The 15,286-nt window shown below is 42.1% G+C and overlaps 1 protein-coding gene across 1 annotated transcript in view; it reads left to right on the plus strand.

Annotated features, from left to right (window-relative positions):
* BMPR1A (bone morphogenetic protein receptor type 1A) overlaps positions 1 to 8,495 on the plus strand; it is a 293,674-nt gene extending 285,179 nt beyond the window's left edge. The window contains exon 13 of the mRNA XM_029609335.1: positions 1,590 to 8,495. Coding sequence (XP_029465195.1) covers positions 1,590 to 1,715 — 126 coding nt within the window. The 3' untranslated portion in view covers positions 1,716 to 8,495. The remainder of the gene's footprint in view (positions 1 to 1,589) is intronic.
* The last annotated feature ends 6,791 nt before the right edge of the window (positions 8,496 to 15,286 follow it).

Below are 15,286 nucleotides of genomic sequence, written 5' to 3' on the forward strand. Positions count from 1 at the left end.
GTTCCTTGCGTCCTAAGTATTCAGAATAGTCCCCCGTCCCGTCCCCGTGAAGGTCGAGTGACTACTTCTAAAACAAAAAAGAAAAGATCAGAGATGGTATCTGAGAATTGTGCCCAGTGCTCGACTAAAGGAGCATTTTCCCGAGAATTTCTAATGTTCGAGCAATGTTCTATGATGCGAGTTTTAACATCCTAGTTGTTTTTCCCACGTATAGCAGTGGGCATGGGGATTTAATAGCGTACAGTACCCCTTGTGAGGTGCAGTCCGAAAAAGTTTTCAAATTAAAGATTCTCCTCTGTAAGGGGCAGTCACCAACATTGTCCGGAAGCATTGGAATGCTTTAGCTTTACAGAATACGTTCCAAGGTCCGTTGAGATTTACATATCAAAGGGGAAGAAATCTGAGGGATAGATTGGTACATACGGAATTCATTTGCACAAGTACCCAGTTAAACATGAGCAGTTTATATAAACCCTGAGGACACTGTACTATGTGCCCTCTCACTGACACGTTGTCCTCTTTTGAAGATCCCCTTACAGAGGAGAATCTTTAATTTGAAAACTTTTTCGGACTGCATCTCACAAGGGGTAGTGTACGCTATTAAATGCCCATGCCCAGTGCTATACGTGGGAAAAACAACTAGGATGGTAAAAACTCGCATCATAGAACATTGCTCGAACATTAGAAATTCTCGGGAAAATGCTCCTTTAGTCGAGCACTGGGCACAATTCTCAGATACCATCTCTGATCTTTTCTTTTTTGTTTTAGAAGTAGTCACTCGCCCTTCACGGGGACATGACGGGGGACTATTCTGAATACTTAGGACGCAAGGAACAAAGATGGATACATATTTTAGACACTGTAACACGAAGGGTCTTAATAAAGAACTTGAATGGCACCTGTTCATTTGACTGTGATTGGCGCTTTGGGGTCAGGAGTGTTCTGATTGGTTACTTATAACTTCACAATTGGTCAACCCTTTTTGCGCCTTTTCTGTTGTTTTTAAAGGTCTCCTTGTTTCAAGTTTCGCAGCACTCCCTGCCAGGTATGAATTCCATGTACTAAGGTATGTTGCTATTTCAATTACACTATGTTTGATATTGGTTGGCATGTAAGTCCATTGCTGGATACAGTCCTGATCTGTATGTACTTTATTTCAGATTGTTTATTGAGCTTCATGTCCCTCCCGACGCAGCCTCGGCGAAACACGGGTCCGTGTCGGGAGACCCCCTTGAATTTGTGATGTTCTAATCCAGTGGAGTTGCTGTTCAAAAAATTAGAAAAAATAAATACCCATTTGTGAATTTGATTTGAACTATGACATTTGTCTGCACTATTGTGTTGCATATTGATTTGTTTAAGTGCAGTCCTTGCTCTTTGTGTTCTCTGGAGATGTCAGTACATCAGACATATTGCCAGAATAGCTCGTATAGGCATGACCAGAAATAGAGGACTGGGGGACCCTGGAAAATTAGGTAAAGAGCATAAATGCAGCTGATATAGTCTCAATGTTTCGAGGAGGCTTTGTTATATTTTTCTTTTTTTTATTTAAATGTCCAGTACTAAATTCCCACATCTTCTTTTTTCAGTGTTTGAGAGCAATATTGAAGCTAATGTCAGAATGCTGGGCTCATAATCCAGCATCGAGGCTCACGGCATTGAGGATCAAGAAGACCCTTGCCAAGATGGTGGAATCTCAGGATGTAAAGATCTGACAGAGTAGCTCTGGGGGAGCTCAGTGGGACTCCTGGACTTGTTCCACCCAAGAAAAGGGGAGGAATCTAATTACGAGAAGGAAGTAGCTGAGACTCCCCTACAAGTTCCTCACTACACTTTACAGGCTGCTACTACGAACTCTGTTAGTACTTTGTAGAATATGACACTTCAGATCTTTTTATGGGAGCCTCTGTACACTACATGGACAGCCTTGATTTTGTTGTTTTTGTTCTCAATGCCTTTTTTTGTTTTGTTTCATGCATCAAAACACTCTCACTTCACAGTGAGACTCCAGTGAGCTCTGGGTATTGAGTTGCATGTCCAGATTATAATGCTTTCTGTGAAAGCCTTAAAAAGCTAAGCAAATTCAACTACCGAGCTGGAGGATTTAAGCTTTTCTGTTTTTTGTTTCGTTTTGTGCCTGAGGAAATCGCAGAAGTGGCCAAGTGCTACAAAGTCCTTTATTGCAACAAGCGTGCAAGTTTGGAGCTGCTTGAGCTGCATCTTGGTTTGGACACTTCCTTCTACCATCATAATTGTGCTGGTTTTACTTGTGCCAGGATTCTTCTGTTGCCATTATCCCAAATGAGAAATCATTAATGACTGCACCCAGAAAGTTCTTAAAATGTTAATTGCTTCCCCTTTCAGCAGTTACAATATTTCTTTCAAATCACTTGGTTTGTTATGAGAGAATCCAGTTTCCTTCCTTTCCCTGGCGGTGTGCAGATGTATCTGTGGAGATTGTGAAGCTCTTAGGACTCCTTTAGAAGGTCCATATTCCCTTTAACTCTCCGGGCCTAGGATGGGAATTATAAAAAATCTCAGAAACATAAATAGTGTGGCCTCTCTTTTAGTGCTTTTATTTTAAAATCATCTGCATTGGAAAAGCTAAACGATTTAGGGAAAGGCTGAATGTTGCTGCAGTGCCTAAGGCTTGTTCACAGCCCTGGTGCAGCCACAGAGAGAGACTGCTGTTCGGTTGCTGCAGGTTGCATCACAAAAGCAGACTCTGCAGGTTGGGCTGGTCTTGTTACTGCAATTTGCATATATTTTATTGTAGTATCATGGCTGTAAACAAAACAGGCAGTGATTTTTATATTCCTATTTTATCAACTCTGGGGAGGCAAATTACAAAAATGATAATTTGATTTAAAGTTTTTCTCCCTCCCCCCCCCCACCCCCCCCCACCCCATGAGTCTCAAGATGTCTAGGAAAAGAAAACCTTTGAAAAGTTTGAGCATTGTAAGCAAGGATTTGGTAACATTTTAAGTGCCTATTGCTGTTTACCGTTTTGCATGTTGTAGAGAACTTCAAAAAGGGAAATTGAATCTCGTCTGTAATGTGGTTTAATTTTGGTGTTTCCCAACCAGTGTGCCTTCAGACCTGATCAGGTGTGGCATGGAGAAGTCACCATTGCCTGATAGATCCAGGCCAGCACCTGGCCCTCTACTCTCAGCACCTTGAGGCAACAGCAGACATCAGTGGTTAGCTCTTAAATGTGTAGGAACTCCTTTCTGAGAACAGGTGCCATCAGGCATGCCTCTTGTTCCTAGCTCCAACATAAGCACCGGAGTCTTAGTTAATGGTCAGCATATGGATGGCTAGACCTTGCTTTGTACAGCACACACATTTTAAATCTCCCTATCTTCCCCCTCCTGAGCTGCTTCCTTTGAGCCCTTCCAACCTCTGTCTTATCCCCAGGCTGGGTAAGACGGGGGGACAGCATGGCACTGAGCACTGGATGTGTGACGCATTCTGATTTTTAGGCAGTGGCGGAGGAGCCCTGGCAGCCACATGCAGCAGCCAAGGCAACTAACCAAGCCAGCTTCGAGCACCTCCCCAACTTCTCCCTTCTCTTGCACTTTTGTATGTAGAGAGAGCTGGTCCACCGTGATGAGTTCATGTGTGTCTCCTACCCCTCTCATCCTTTGTTTTAAATGTGGAAGAAAGATTGCCGGGGGCTTGCAGTGCTTCTGTGGCTCTTCTTGTGGCAGGTGTGGGGCCCCTCTTCGTGTCTGCACTTCTTAATCCATGGAGGTTGGAGTGCCACACAACATTTTTGTTAATATTGATTTTCCTTGGGCTTGAAAAAGGTCGGGAAGCGCCAGTTTGATTTACCAACTCCAGCCTTCCGTTCAGGTAATATGCGTACATCTCTTCTCTCCCCTCCCCAAACAAATGATGTAGAAGGTATACTCAGAGGAACAGACAAGCTCTGCTCCCTTTAAGCTGTGCGCATGCTCTCAACAAAACATAGCACGCACATGAAATCCCAATATTTGTACTATACTGGCTCGTAGTGCAGAAATTTGAACTTGGCTTATAAAAAGTTGCACACAAAAACAATGTTTGCACACGCAGCCTTTTAAAAATTTAAGGGAACCTTGGCCAGCCAAACAGCTTTCAGTGGGATGTTGTCAATTTTGGCCCTACCCAACTATACCAATGAAACATACACCAGCTGTGGTCCATGACTAAGGCGGCAGGGGTAGAAAAGGACTGATGAAACATAACACCACTTATGGTACAGGACTGAAGTGTCAGAAGTGATTTATTTCTTAAATTTCCAGAGTATTATCTAAATTAACAAACTGTAAACTAGGAATTCATTTTCTAAACCGCTTTGGCTATTGTGCATATGTTGCATTAAGTTTTTTCCCCTAGGAAAAGAAGCAGCCAATTCAACCTGTATATTTTATTGCAGTACAAAAGTGAGCAGCTCAGACAATATGCTGTAGCCTAATTTGAAAAAAAAAAAAATTAGGTTTATATTCCATAGGTAGGAAAGGGTCAATTGCAGTATTTTTATTTTCTATCATGTTGTATAGAGTTTTTATTTAACAAAAACGCAAACTATTCTATAGCGACCTCAGTCTCTCGGCATTTTTGCAATTGTGCATTTTTCAAGCATTATTTCATGTTTCTCCCTATCTTGCTGAGCCATTCGTGGGATGCCTGTCGTATAAATGATATTTATTTCCAGCGCAGCAACTACTGGTAAATTCTGTCATACTGCAGTTAGACAAAGGTAAGGGATTCAATTGGAACAAAACATTTTTCTTCCATTATCAAAAACCCAGTCTGTTTCTAAGGCCTAAACTTTTAGGAATGTCATTCTTTCCAGTTTTGCAAAGACACAAAAACTTTCACATTAGCAGGGTGGAGTTGATGCTTATTTATACAATTGTTGGGGAAAAAATGTGCGCTTGTGTTCAGACCTAGGTTTAGGCAAAAGTGGCAAATTTTCATAGGTGCCAGAACACTCCTGCCATCCAGGCCAGCCACTGCTTGACCTGTAGAGTGGCACTGGCCCTGCAGCAGCATCTCCAGGGAGAAAATTCAGCACAGGGATCCGCAAGCTGTCATGTGCTGACAGTAGCTGTGGTGCCCTCCTCTTCACGTGGGTTTGCGGGGGTAACAGGAAGCCTGTGCAGGAGAAAGGGGGCAGGGCCTGTCAGTGCATGAGGGCTCACAGGCCCTGTTATGAGTTTTCTTGCTGGAGTTGCTTTCAGGATCAGCACTGTCCTACATGATGGGGGAGGGGGGGATGCCTGAAGAGGGGGAATGATCTGGGCTCGGGCGATGGGGAAGGGGGGGGGCAGAGTTTGGTGTCTCCGAACCTCCGATGATCTTTGGAGAATGGGAACAATCCCTCCTTCCAATCCTCTGAGTATTGCAAGGATCCTCCCCCCGCCCACAACGCAATTTCTTTTGGGCACCTCCATTTTAAATTTAGCCCTGCTTGTGTTTCCAGTGAGCTTCAATTTATTTTTTTTATTTTAAATAATTGTTTTAAACATTTTTAATCTAATATAGTATTTTAAGATTTACAAAGTAAATCTTAAGAAAACAACAATCATAGCATAGAAACTCATCAAAAAAAAATTCCATAAAAATCCATATTGTTAGATTGCGTTTCATCCCCCATATTCGGAGAAAGGGCAAGAAATTAAATTAACAAGAAAAGGTATAATTAACCTAAATAGCCATAGATACAATTCCATGATCTAAACTCCACCCAAAACACACTTGACAAAATGAAAAAGAAGCATAAATCATGAAAGCTTATCTTATTTTCTAAATGAGAAGGGATAAATACATTTATCTATCACACATTATGTACCATGCAGTAATGGGGCCTGCATCCATGACCCACAGAATTTCCTTCCTAGCATCCCATTGTGGGACCCATGTTTTCATATAATTCACATCCTTCGTTATTTCTGTTGTATCACTCATCGGCACAGTGAACCCCTCATGCAATCGGATGCACAGAGAGTCTCCAGCAGCTGTGTATATAGGAAGTGAGAGAGACAGGGTTGGAAAGATGGTGTCATCAGAGTTCAGGGGGTAACTGGGAGTTGAGGGACCTTAACAAAGTGTGTTATATGCCACTGGCATCACTACCACCTTGGCCAGTCTTTCCAGCTTGACTGGATCATGTTAATCACTTGAGAGTGCTGCATTCAGCAACTGACGAGTAGGTTGAAAAGAAAAACATTGATTCCTGTAGAATACCAGAAAACAAAGATTTGGTGTTTTTGAATTTCAGTGCTTCATTCAGGTCTTGAAGTGAGGCAGATCCCGGGCAGGTGGCAGATAATAATCACATCAGGATACCCCTGATTTCAGATTGGCATTCCTACTGGAATGCAGATGCAAAGGTTTGGCTTCATACTATTTGTGCTCTTTTAGCTTTCCCTGCCAGAATGTTACCTCTATGATGAATTAGTTTGATACAACTGTTTTGCTGCTGATTTCGGATGGGTAGGGTGTCTCAAAAGCCAAATACAATTCTTATAATTTGGTTGCTTCTGGAGACAAATGCAAGCTTTATAAAAACCAAAGTTATTTGTATATTTTTTATTTAAAATTATAAAATAAAACATTATTACTGGGAGATGTATTCTGTTGAAATTTGCATACTACCCTGTGGGTGTTTGTAGAGTTCTGGCACTGTTTTGCTAGGATTTTACCCTGGCTCCATGGTTGGAAAAATGTGCATCCAACCCTATTTTCTGATTACTATGAACGTTTTTGTTTTGTTTTTTTTTCAAAGTGCCAATATAGATTCAACAGCTTTGTCTAGGTGTGAGCTATTCGCTCAAACTTTAACTTTGGTTTTTGGCTTAGGCCCATGACATTTAAAGGAGAAAAGAATCTACTCTTAAGTAGGAAGATTTGGAAAGAAATATCAGCAAACCAGCTACCACTTCTCAGTTAAAACATGGAAAGCAGAACTGTGGAGGTGAATTAGAAGCAATAGCAGCAGTTTCATTCTACAGCAAAAGCCCCAATACCCAGCATGCATGGGGAATAGTCCATGCTGTTATCTGAGAGTGTTCTTCCACTCCCTAATGCTCGCTCTCTTCTGTTTAAACCTCCTTGGCGATCTTACTTCACCCAGCACTCAGCGTTTTGTGGCTCTGGGAAGGAGCAGGGATGTGCTCGCTCCCCATCCTGATGTCCCTGAGCCCTTGCAGTCGCACAGGAAGAGGAAGTGGAAGTCACGTTGCTAGATGCCATTTCAGCTTTCTGAATGATTGAGAGCAGAATAATGGAGCCTTTACTGTACAAATAACAGCAAACAGCAACTGGAAAAATAGCACATATAGTTGATAGGGCTACTGAAATGATTTCTTCTGTCTTCTTGTGGCTACTTAATTCTGAAGTTATATCCCCTTCCATTGTTTAAGAAAGGGGTGGTCAGCTACTAACTTACAGGTACATTTTAAAAGGAGCGCGCATGTACCCATAAACACATGTATTGGCATGCGAGCAGAAATATGCCTAATTTTATATCGTGCATGCAAGTACATGCGTTTCATTTAAAATATCCCTGCTGTATGTGTGTGCGTAGTGTTTACATGCATAAGTGACCATATTTGGGGGGATGGGAGAGAGAAAAGCCTCTGTTAGACAATCTGACACTCTATATATCTCCCACTGTAAGAGGGGTACTTTCAAGTCAGGGTGGGTTTGGAGGGAGTCAGTGTTACAAGGGTCTACAGACACTTGTGCCCTAGGGAGACCAAATCCACCCTGAGCTGAAAGTGCCCCTCCTACAGTGGGAGATATATAGGGGTTACACGTGAACACCTTGGCCCCACCCTGGAACTTCCATACACCACCCTTTTCCAGCCTCCTTATTCTCGACACACGCATACTTCCCATCTTCTTAAAATCTGTGTTGCTTGCGCGTGGCCCAGATACGCATGTATGGGGCTGTTTTTGGGCAAGCAACGCTTTTAAAAGCTACCTGTTAGGATTTTACCTCTACTATAGACTCCCAGGAAGCCTTAAATTAAGAAAAAGTTTCATCCTGTTTCTTAGAGGCAGGTTTTTTGGTTGGTTTTATTTTTTTTTGGGGGGGGGGGTGGTTGTGAGGTTTAACAGCTACTTTTTGACAACTTAGCATACCACTAACACTTGAGAATGAAGGGTCGTAATTTGCAGCTATAGCAGATTATGAGCAGTGAACTTTTTATTTTATTTTTTGTGAAAATGCAGTCACATTTATGGACTCCAGTGACACACACAATGGATTTAACTATGCAAATATCAAATCCTGGACACTCACATATATATGTATAGATGAGCGAAAAAGCTGATCACAAAAAATGCCTGCATATTACAGCTTTCTTAATGTGACAGAGGACTTTTTTTCTCCTCCTTTTCTCTCCACTTTTCAGAGCAAAACAAAAAAAAAAAAACCTTCAAGAAAGCTGTGGAAAATATGCTGGTGATAACTGAAAGAGTAATACATTTCATAAATTTCCCTTAATATTTTTATTTGTGCAGGTGGCTTCTGTCTGTTCAATAAAGAAAAATTACTATAGAGATTGAAGTGTACAGTGTTAACATACAAAAAAATTACTTTTCACAGGTGATAATTTACAGTTAGTTCTCCTTTACAGACAGGCCTTCCAAAGTTACAATTCTGACCCAGATTTTATCTGATGGGTTTTAGCATATGCTTTACAGTAATAACCAGTGCGGCTCTTAAGAGCATCTTAAAGGTTTTCTTTTCATTGGCATCATTAAGGCAAAGGGCATGTATGCCAGTCATGTTGGAGGCCTCCCTGCATATGATGTACATTTCATGGGGAAAGGTGTATCTAACATAGAAATGACGGCAGAAGATCAAATGGTCCATCCAGTCTGCCCAGCAAGCTTTCAAACTTTTTTTTCATACTTTTCTGTTATTCTTGTCCCTTTAAATAACTTTTTTGGTTCTATTTCCCTTCCACCCCCCGCCATCGTAGATAGTAGTGCTAGAGCTGCATCTACGTGAAGTATCTAGCTAATTGATTTGGGGTAGTAACCGCAGTAATAAGCAAGCTTCTCCCACTCTTGTTTACCCAGCCTGTGCAACTCAGTCCTTGTTGGTTGTTTGGATAGAAATCCTCTTTTCTTCATTCCCCCTGCTGTTGAAGCAGTGAGCTGTGCTGGATATGTATTCTAAGTGAAGTATCAGGCTTGATTCGGTGTAGTAACCGCCGTAACAAGCAAGCTACACCCATGCTTATTTGTTTTACCCAGACTATGTAATTCAGGCCTTGTTGGTAGTTGAATATAAATCATCTTTTCTTCATTCCCCCTGCCACTGAAGCAGAGAGCTATGCTGGATATGCATTGAAAGTGAAGTATCGGGCATTTTTGGTTTGGGGTAGTAACCGCCGTAACAAGCAAGCTACTCCCCTGCTTTTATATGTATGCAAATCCTTTTTTCCACATTTCCTCTTGCCGTTGAAGCATAGAGCAATGTTGGAGTTGCATTAACCGTGTGTATGTTTATTGAATAAAGATATTAATATCCAGGTATTAGCCGTCATTCCCACAAGCCTCCCCCATGCCTCTTCTCTTTATTCACATCCTCTAGTCTAGTCTGAGTCGTCACTTGGAGAATGAGCTCGGTTAACGATTCCTTTCTGGCCTCTCTGTTAACGTCTAAGAAATCCTTTCCTGGTTCAGAAGAGTTTCACAACTAGGATAAGTTTTAGCAATTTTATAAAGAAATGATTCTGGTCATTTACTGCAAAATGCTGGGTTTCAGTAATCTATAAAATGCAATTTTTTTTTTTTCTAAACCTGTAGCCTAAACTACCCAACTGAAAATGCACCATGAAGGTTTTTTGGTTTTTTTTTTCCATTTCCATATTAGATCAGGTTAAAGCTTGTGCATTTCATTTTCACTCTGATCAAGGACTCAGATTCTGCTGTAGCAAGTAAAACGAAAATTGCAAGAAAAATAGTTCATCACGTAGAAGGTATCATTTGAAGCCATCAAGTGAAAACAAAACCTCTAGATGACGGTAGTTAAGTTTGTAAGGGGAAAAAACATATTTATCATGTATGTTTTATTGCTGAATGAACAGGATGTTCAGTTCATCTCCTTGAATTGTCAATTGTGTGTTTGCATATGTTACTGACAGTTGAATTTATGACTAGAACAGACATCGAAACTGTCTCATTAAAAAACAGTCAGTATTTTTTGTGTTGTATAATATTCCAAGTTTGCCAGCTGCCTATTGCTTAAACAAGGAAGGTAGTGTAAACCATATTTATGTGAGGATTTTTTAGTACTTTTCAAATTTTACCCTGTTGAGAATGACCTTATCCTTATTGGATCAAGATAATTTTCGTTGGAATAGGTGCCAGCCATGCTCTACCTTCCTTCAAGATTGTAGCCTCTTAGATTTTTCATAGGAGATAGTCCTCCAGGCCAGACCAATTGAATCAGCCCATTTTTACATGAGTTGAAAAGTGCTGGAAACCTAACCTGTTGTGGAAAGAATATCACATTTTTGCATATTATTCTCAAACTTTTTGATTTGTTATAAATGTGATGATTTTTAAGATTAATTGCCACAAATATTTTCCCATGAATCCTGCAAGCGCATAGGTTATTGACTAGTGTGCCACAGCAGGAGGAACTTCAGATGTGCCATGAATTTTTGGCTGCCTACAGGGAAAAGACAGGAGTGCCATCCCAGCTGGGCAACAAAGTCTTCCTCCCACTATCTCCCCCCCAACACCCGCCCTGCCTTGTCCCTAACCTCCTGCCAGCAGGAGTTAGCAAGCAACACTCCTTAACTGTGGCTGCTGCCACCTCCTTTGCAACTTCCCACTGAAGCTGGAATAGCATGGAAGTGATGCACGGCTCTGCAGAAGCAGCAAGTAAGAAATGCTGCCCACCAGATTCCTCTCTCCAGATGGAGATGATCCTGAATGGGGAAGGGAAGACGATAATGCAAGGAAAGGTGGAAGGGGGGGAGGAGCAGGAAAGTTGGTGATGGCAGGGATAGTGATGTTGATGGGGGAGGGGGGGATGGGAGTGGGGGGGGGGTGTAGGAGAGAGGGAAAGTGATATCAGAGGGATGGTAGGGGAGAGGGAAGGTTTTGATGTCAGGGGATGGTGGAGGTGCCAAAGGTGGAAAGGAAGGAAAGATGATGCCATGGAGTAGTGAGAGGGAAGGGAAAGTGTTGATGCTGGGAGGAGGGGAGGGGGAGGAAATGCCATGTCGTTAATCCAGTGCTGCATGTGCCACAACATAAAAAGATTGGGAACTTGTGTGCTAGAGGAAAGCTTTGATTGGGAACTGAGATGGTAATTTTAAAACAAATGCATATGCTCACAAAGATAACTGATATTTTTAATCATGCATGCATATGTTGTGAAATACACCAACCGCATGCAAGTATGTTCTTATTTTAAGAGATCATTCAAGCAAAGCTAACTTGTGTGTCTTCAATAGGACTTTGCTGGAGGCCTTGAGATACTGCATCTGAAGCTCTCAGGCTGCTCTTTATCATCTTAAACAGATTATCACTTTTGCAAAACTCTGGGAAGTTATGATTTCAAATTGGTTTAAACTGAAAATGAAGGACCCAATACATTATGATGGTGCAGTGCAGACATAGCGAAGTGATAGCAGCAGTTCCCTGATCTGTTTCAGTCTATGGCACTGATCTTGGATAAATAGCAGAAATGTTCCAAAATGTCATTTATTTTCTCTTCAAAATGCATTGCCTTCCAGAAATATAATTCAGACGCTTTGTTTTGTTTTAATTATTGATTGTTGTAAGTACTGGCTTGATCCCCACCTTTACCCAACTAATTCTACAGAGAAAATTATTCTCTTAAAGTGTTTTCTGATAATTTCTGTGGTAAAAATCCAAACTATTCAGTCTTCTAATTTTCGAGCACTGTATTGCTTAACACTATTTTACTTTTTCAGAAAATGTGATTCACACTTGATATAGAATAGACTCAAAATATAGTGGCCCTCCTTCAGTAGTCTGAAAATAAAGAATACTTACAAATCTGCAGTGGCTGTAAATCCCTTGAACATACAATTGCCCTCTAATATTATGTTAGCCTCTTGTTTTGCCCCTTGTTTATTCATTTGGAGCCTGGATCAATTTTATTTTTTCCTCTTTTGTAATGTCACCCAACATAATGTGTACAGAGAATAACATTGTACTGTAGGTAATGTAGTCTAATTGTAAATAGATAAAGAACAGAAGGGTAAAAGAGCAGCAAGTTGTCATTCTTGTATATACAGTATGCCAGAAATGTAGACTATCCTTTGAAAATGTAAAACACTAAATGTATTTTGTACAGCATCTGGTTTAAAAGGTGCCTTATTAAGTTTACCATAAATTGCTTTGTTCTGTACACAGATTATGTCTAATGTATCATTTTTAAGTAAATAACCTTATTTTAGTACATACTAGTGATGTCTTTTGTATGACTGTTTATATTTGTAATTCTAGCTCATACTAACGTGAGCAAGCGGGACTCGAGTGGCATTTCGCCTTAGCTCCCTTTAACAAAATACACGTCACACAGAAAATGGGTTTAAGCAAAGGCCGCATTTTATTAAGCCACAACAAATCCGAGCCAAACCTAACATAAACAATATATCCCCCAATCCCCAAAAGCTCCAGCATTCATTGCCAGCTATTGTCTGACCACCACCATGCCCCAGAGATGGCCATGCTGACCTCTGCTGATGCCTCCCCCGCCCAACAGCGGACCTCCGCTAGCAACATAGCTCTCTAGGCACATCCCAGCCATAGAGACCCAGCAACTCATGCAGTGACCTCACTGCCATCGCACAGCCCATGTAGCAGTCCGTCCCCCCCCCCCCAGCTACACGGGCTCGCCCCCCCCCCCCCCCCCCAGTCTTGCAACACAATGGAAAAGAAAGCCAATTGAAGAGCCTCCTGAAGTGAGTTGTTAAAAAGGTCCATCCCCACATCTGATAAGTGCATGCCATCACATCGAAACAAACCCAAACAACCATCCCACCACCAACCACACCCCAATCTGCTTATTAACCTTAGCACCTCACTTCCATAGAGGTGACTCGCTAAATTTTGCCCAAAAAATGAGACCAACCAAATTTAGTACCCCTCAAAAGGTTCATTCGACAACTTAAATCCTTTCTTGCTGCCATAATAAAGGCCCAGCAAGACCCCTTACCCACATTGTCACCGCCCAAATGGATGACCAGAAGCTCTGGCTGCCGTCTCTGCACTGACTGATGGAAAATCATCAGAAGTAACTGCACCCATTTCATTCTGCGGAGAGCCATCCAGATTAGCCAATGATTCTCTGCCTCCAAGCCCAAATGTATGTCATAACACCGGGACTGTGCCCTATGATACGCTCAATGTATAAACGAGTGACCCATGACCCAGGCACACCCGAATTGCATAATGCCCTCCCATGACTGCAAAAAACATAAACCAGTGTTAAACCCCAAATATCCCTCAAAATTGCAAAACAATGTGAGTCAACACTAAGCCGGAAATGACAGGCTCTCTATACCCAGCCCTCAACCAATATAAGTTGCATAAGCCCCCAACCTCCATCTCCCAATAAGCTTAATGTCCTTGACACCCATACCCTGCACCACAGCAGTGGTAGCTGCCCCAATGGGAAAAGAATGGGTCTTGTAAACCTTAGGGTCCCATCCCAGGCTTGAAATGACCAATGAAAGCACCCTTGCAAACTGAAAGAGTCAAAAGGGACCTATCCTTATGCACTAAAAAGGGGCCACCCACTGCAGGCCGCAACCTAACAAAATCCTGTGCCACCCTTACCAGACAAACCAATTCGACCCCCACCCTTCCCAACCACACTATCTGCTCCCTAACCAACTGATCAACTTTTAATATTATAATGCAAAAATTAACCCCTTCCTCAAGAATCTGAACATTATCCATTGCTAAACCAGAAACAGTTCCCCAATTTTTTTCAGTCGGCCACCAGTTTCCTGACTCTCAAAGACCCTCTCCCCCCCCCCCCCCAAAAAAAAAGGCAAACAAAAAAGCTACCCTGAAAGTACGACTCCATAATATGACCAGCACACAGCCGGCAATCTTCCCAAAATAACCCTTAACTCCACTTACCGGATAGGACGCCTGGCATCCGAAACCTTGCCCCCCATCCACCTAACATTCTTTTGATTGCAAAACTAGCCCCCGGCTATCCGGGCCCTAACAGAACCCAAAGAAAGCCCAGCCTCCCTAGTCCCCATTACATATTGTATAACTTCTGAATACTGTACCGGACCACCCCACCACCCTCTTGAACCGAGAAATTCAAAATAGCACTTCTGCCTCTTAGACAAGATGCCCACGTACCGGTCACTATGCTGCACACCAAGCTCCCTTCCAGTACACTCTGAAACTCGAGACACATGCCACATCGGAATATAGCTCCATCTGTCTACTAGACACCTTTTCCTTCTGCATGATCAAAATTCCATTGAAAGAACTCAAAATTCCTCCCAAACACCCAACTCACTCTTTATCCTTTTTGTCACCTAATAAAATGAGCCATTTTAATTCCCGCAGTAGCAAGCAAAAGTCTACAAATGAATGTACGACCCATAGGAATGACTCTGCATGCAAAGTTAAGAGAAAATTTCAGAGACTGCATTTGGTGCAGCGTGACTTTCTAAGAAGCGTGAACTGACTGCACTTATTCCCTCAATCTGACCACCTTCTCCAAAGGCAAATGATGCACTATATTCACTGAATCCAGTTCTATACCCAAAAAGGTAAGCTTACCCACTGGATCCTTCATTTTGTTGTGAGCTGACAGTACACCAAACACTCCTACCACTTCCATGAAACCCTGTAGCAACTCAAAGCATTTGCCCCCATCCCCAGGTCCCACAAACAAGAAATCATCCAAGTAATGAAGAATGGAATCACACCCTGTAACCTGCACTGTCACCCAGTGCATGAATGAGCTAAACATCTTGAACAGCGCAGTGCGTAGGACACCATGCAATCCATCAGGAGGTAACAGTCCACAAAATATTGACCCTGAAAAGTAAAACCCAACAAAGGAAAACAATCCGGATGCATAGGCAACAACCAGAAAGCTGACTCAACGTCAGCTTTGGCCATAAGGGCACCCTGCCCAGCCTTTTTTCCATTGCCTCATCAAAACTCACATACTGAACCAAACAAGGAACCCGTTGTTCCTTGCTACCAAGGACTCCTTGTTCACTAGTTGTTAAGTTACTTGTCTACTCTGCTCTTGTGT

The sequence above is a fragment of the Rhinatrema bivittatum genome, chromosome 7 (assembly GCF_901001135.1).
Source record: "Rhinatrema bivittatum chromosome 7, aRhiBiv1.1, whole genome shotgun sequence".
In the NCBI taxonomy this organism is placed as follows: Eukaryota; Metazoa; Chordata; class Amphibia; order Gymnophiona; family Rhinatrematidae; genus Rhinatrema; species Rhinatrema bivittatum.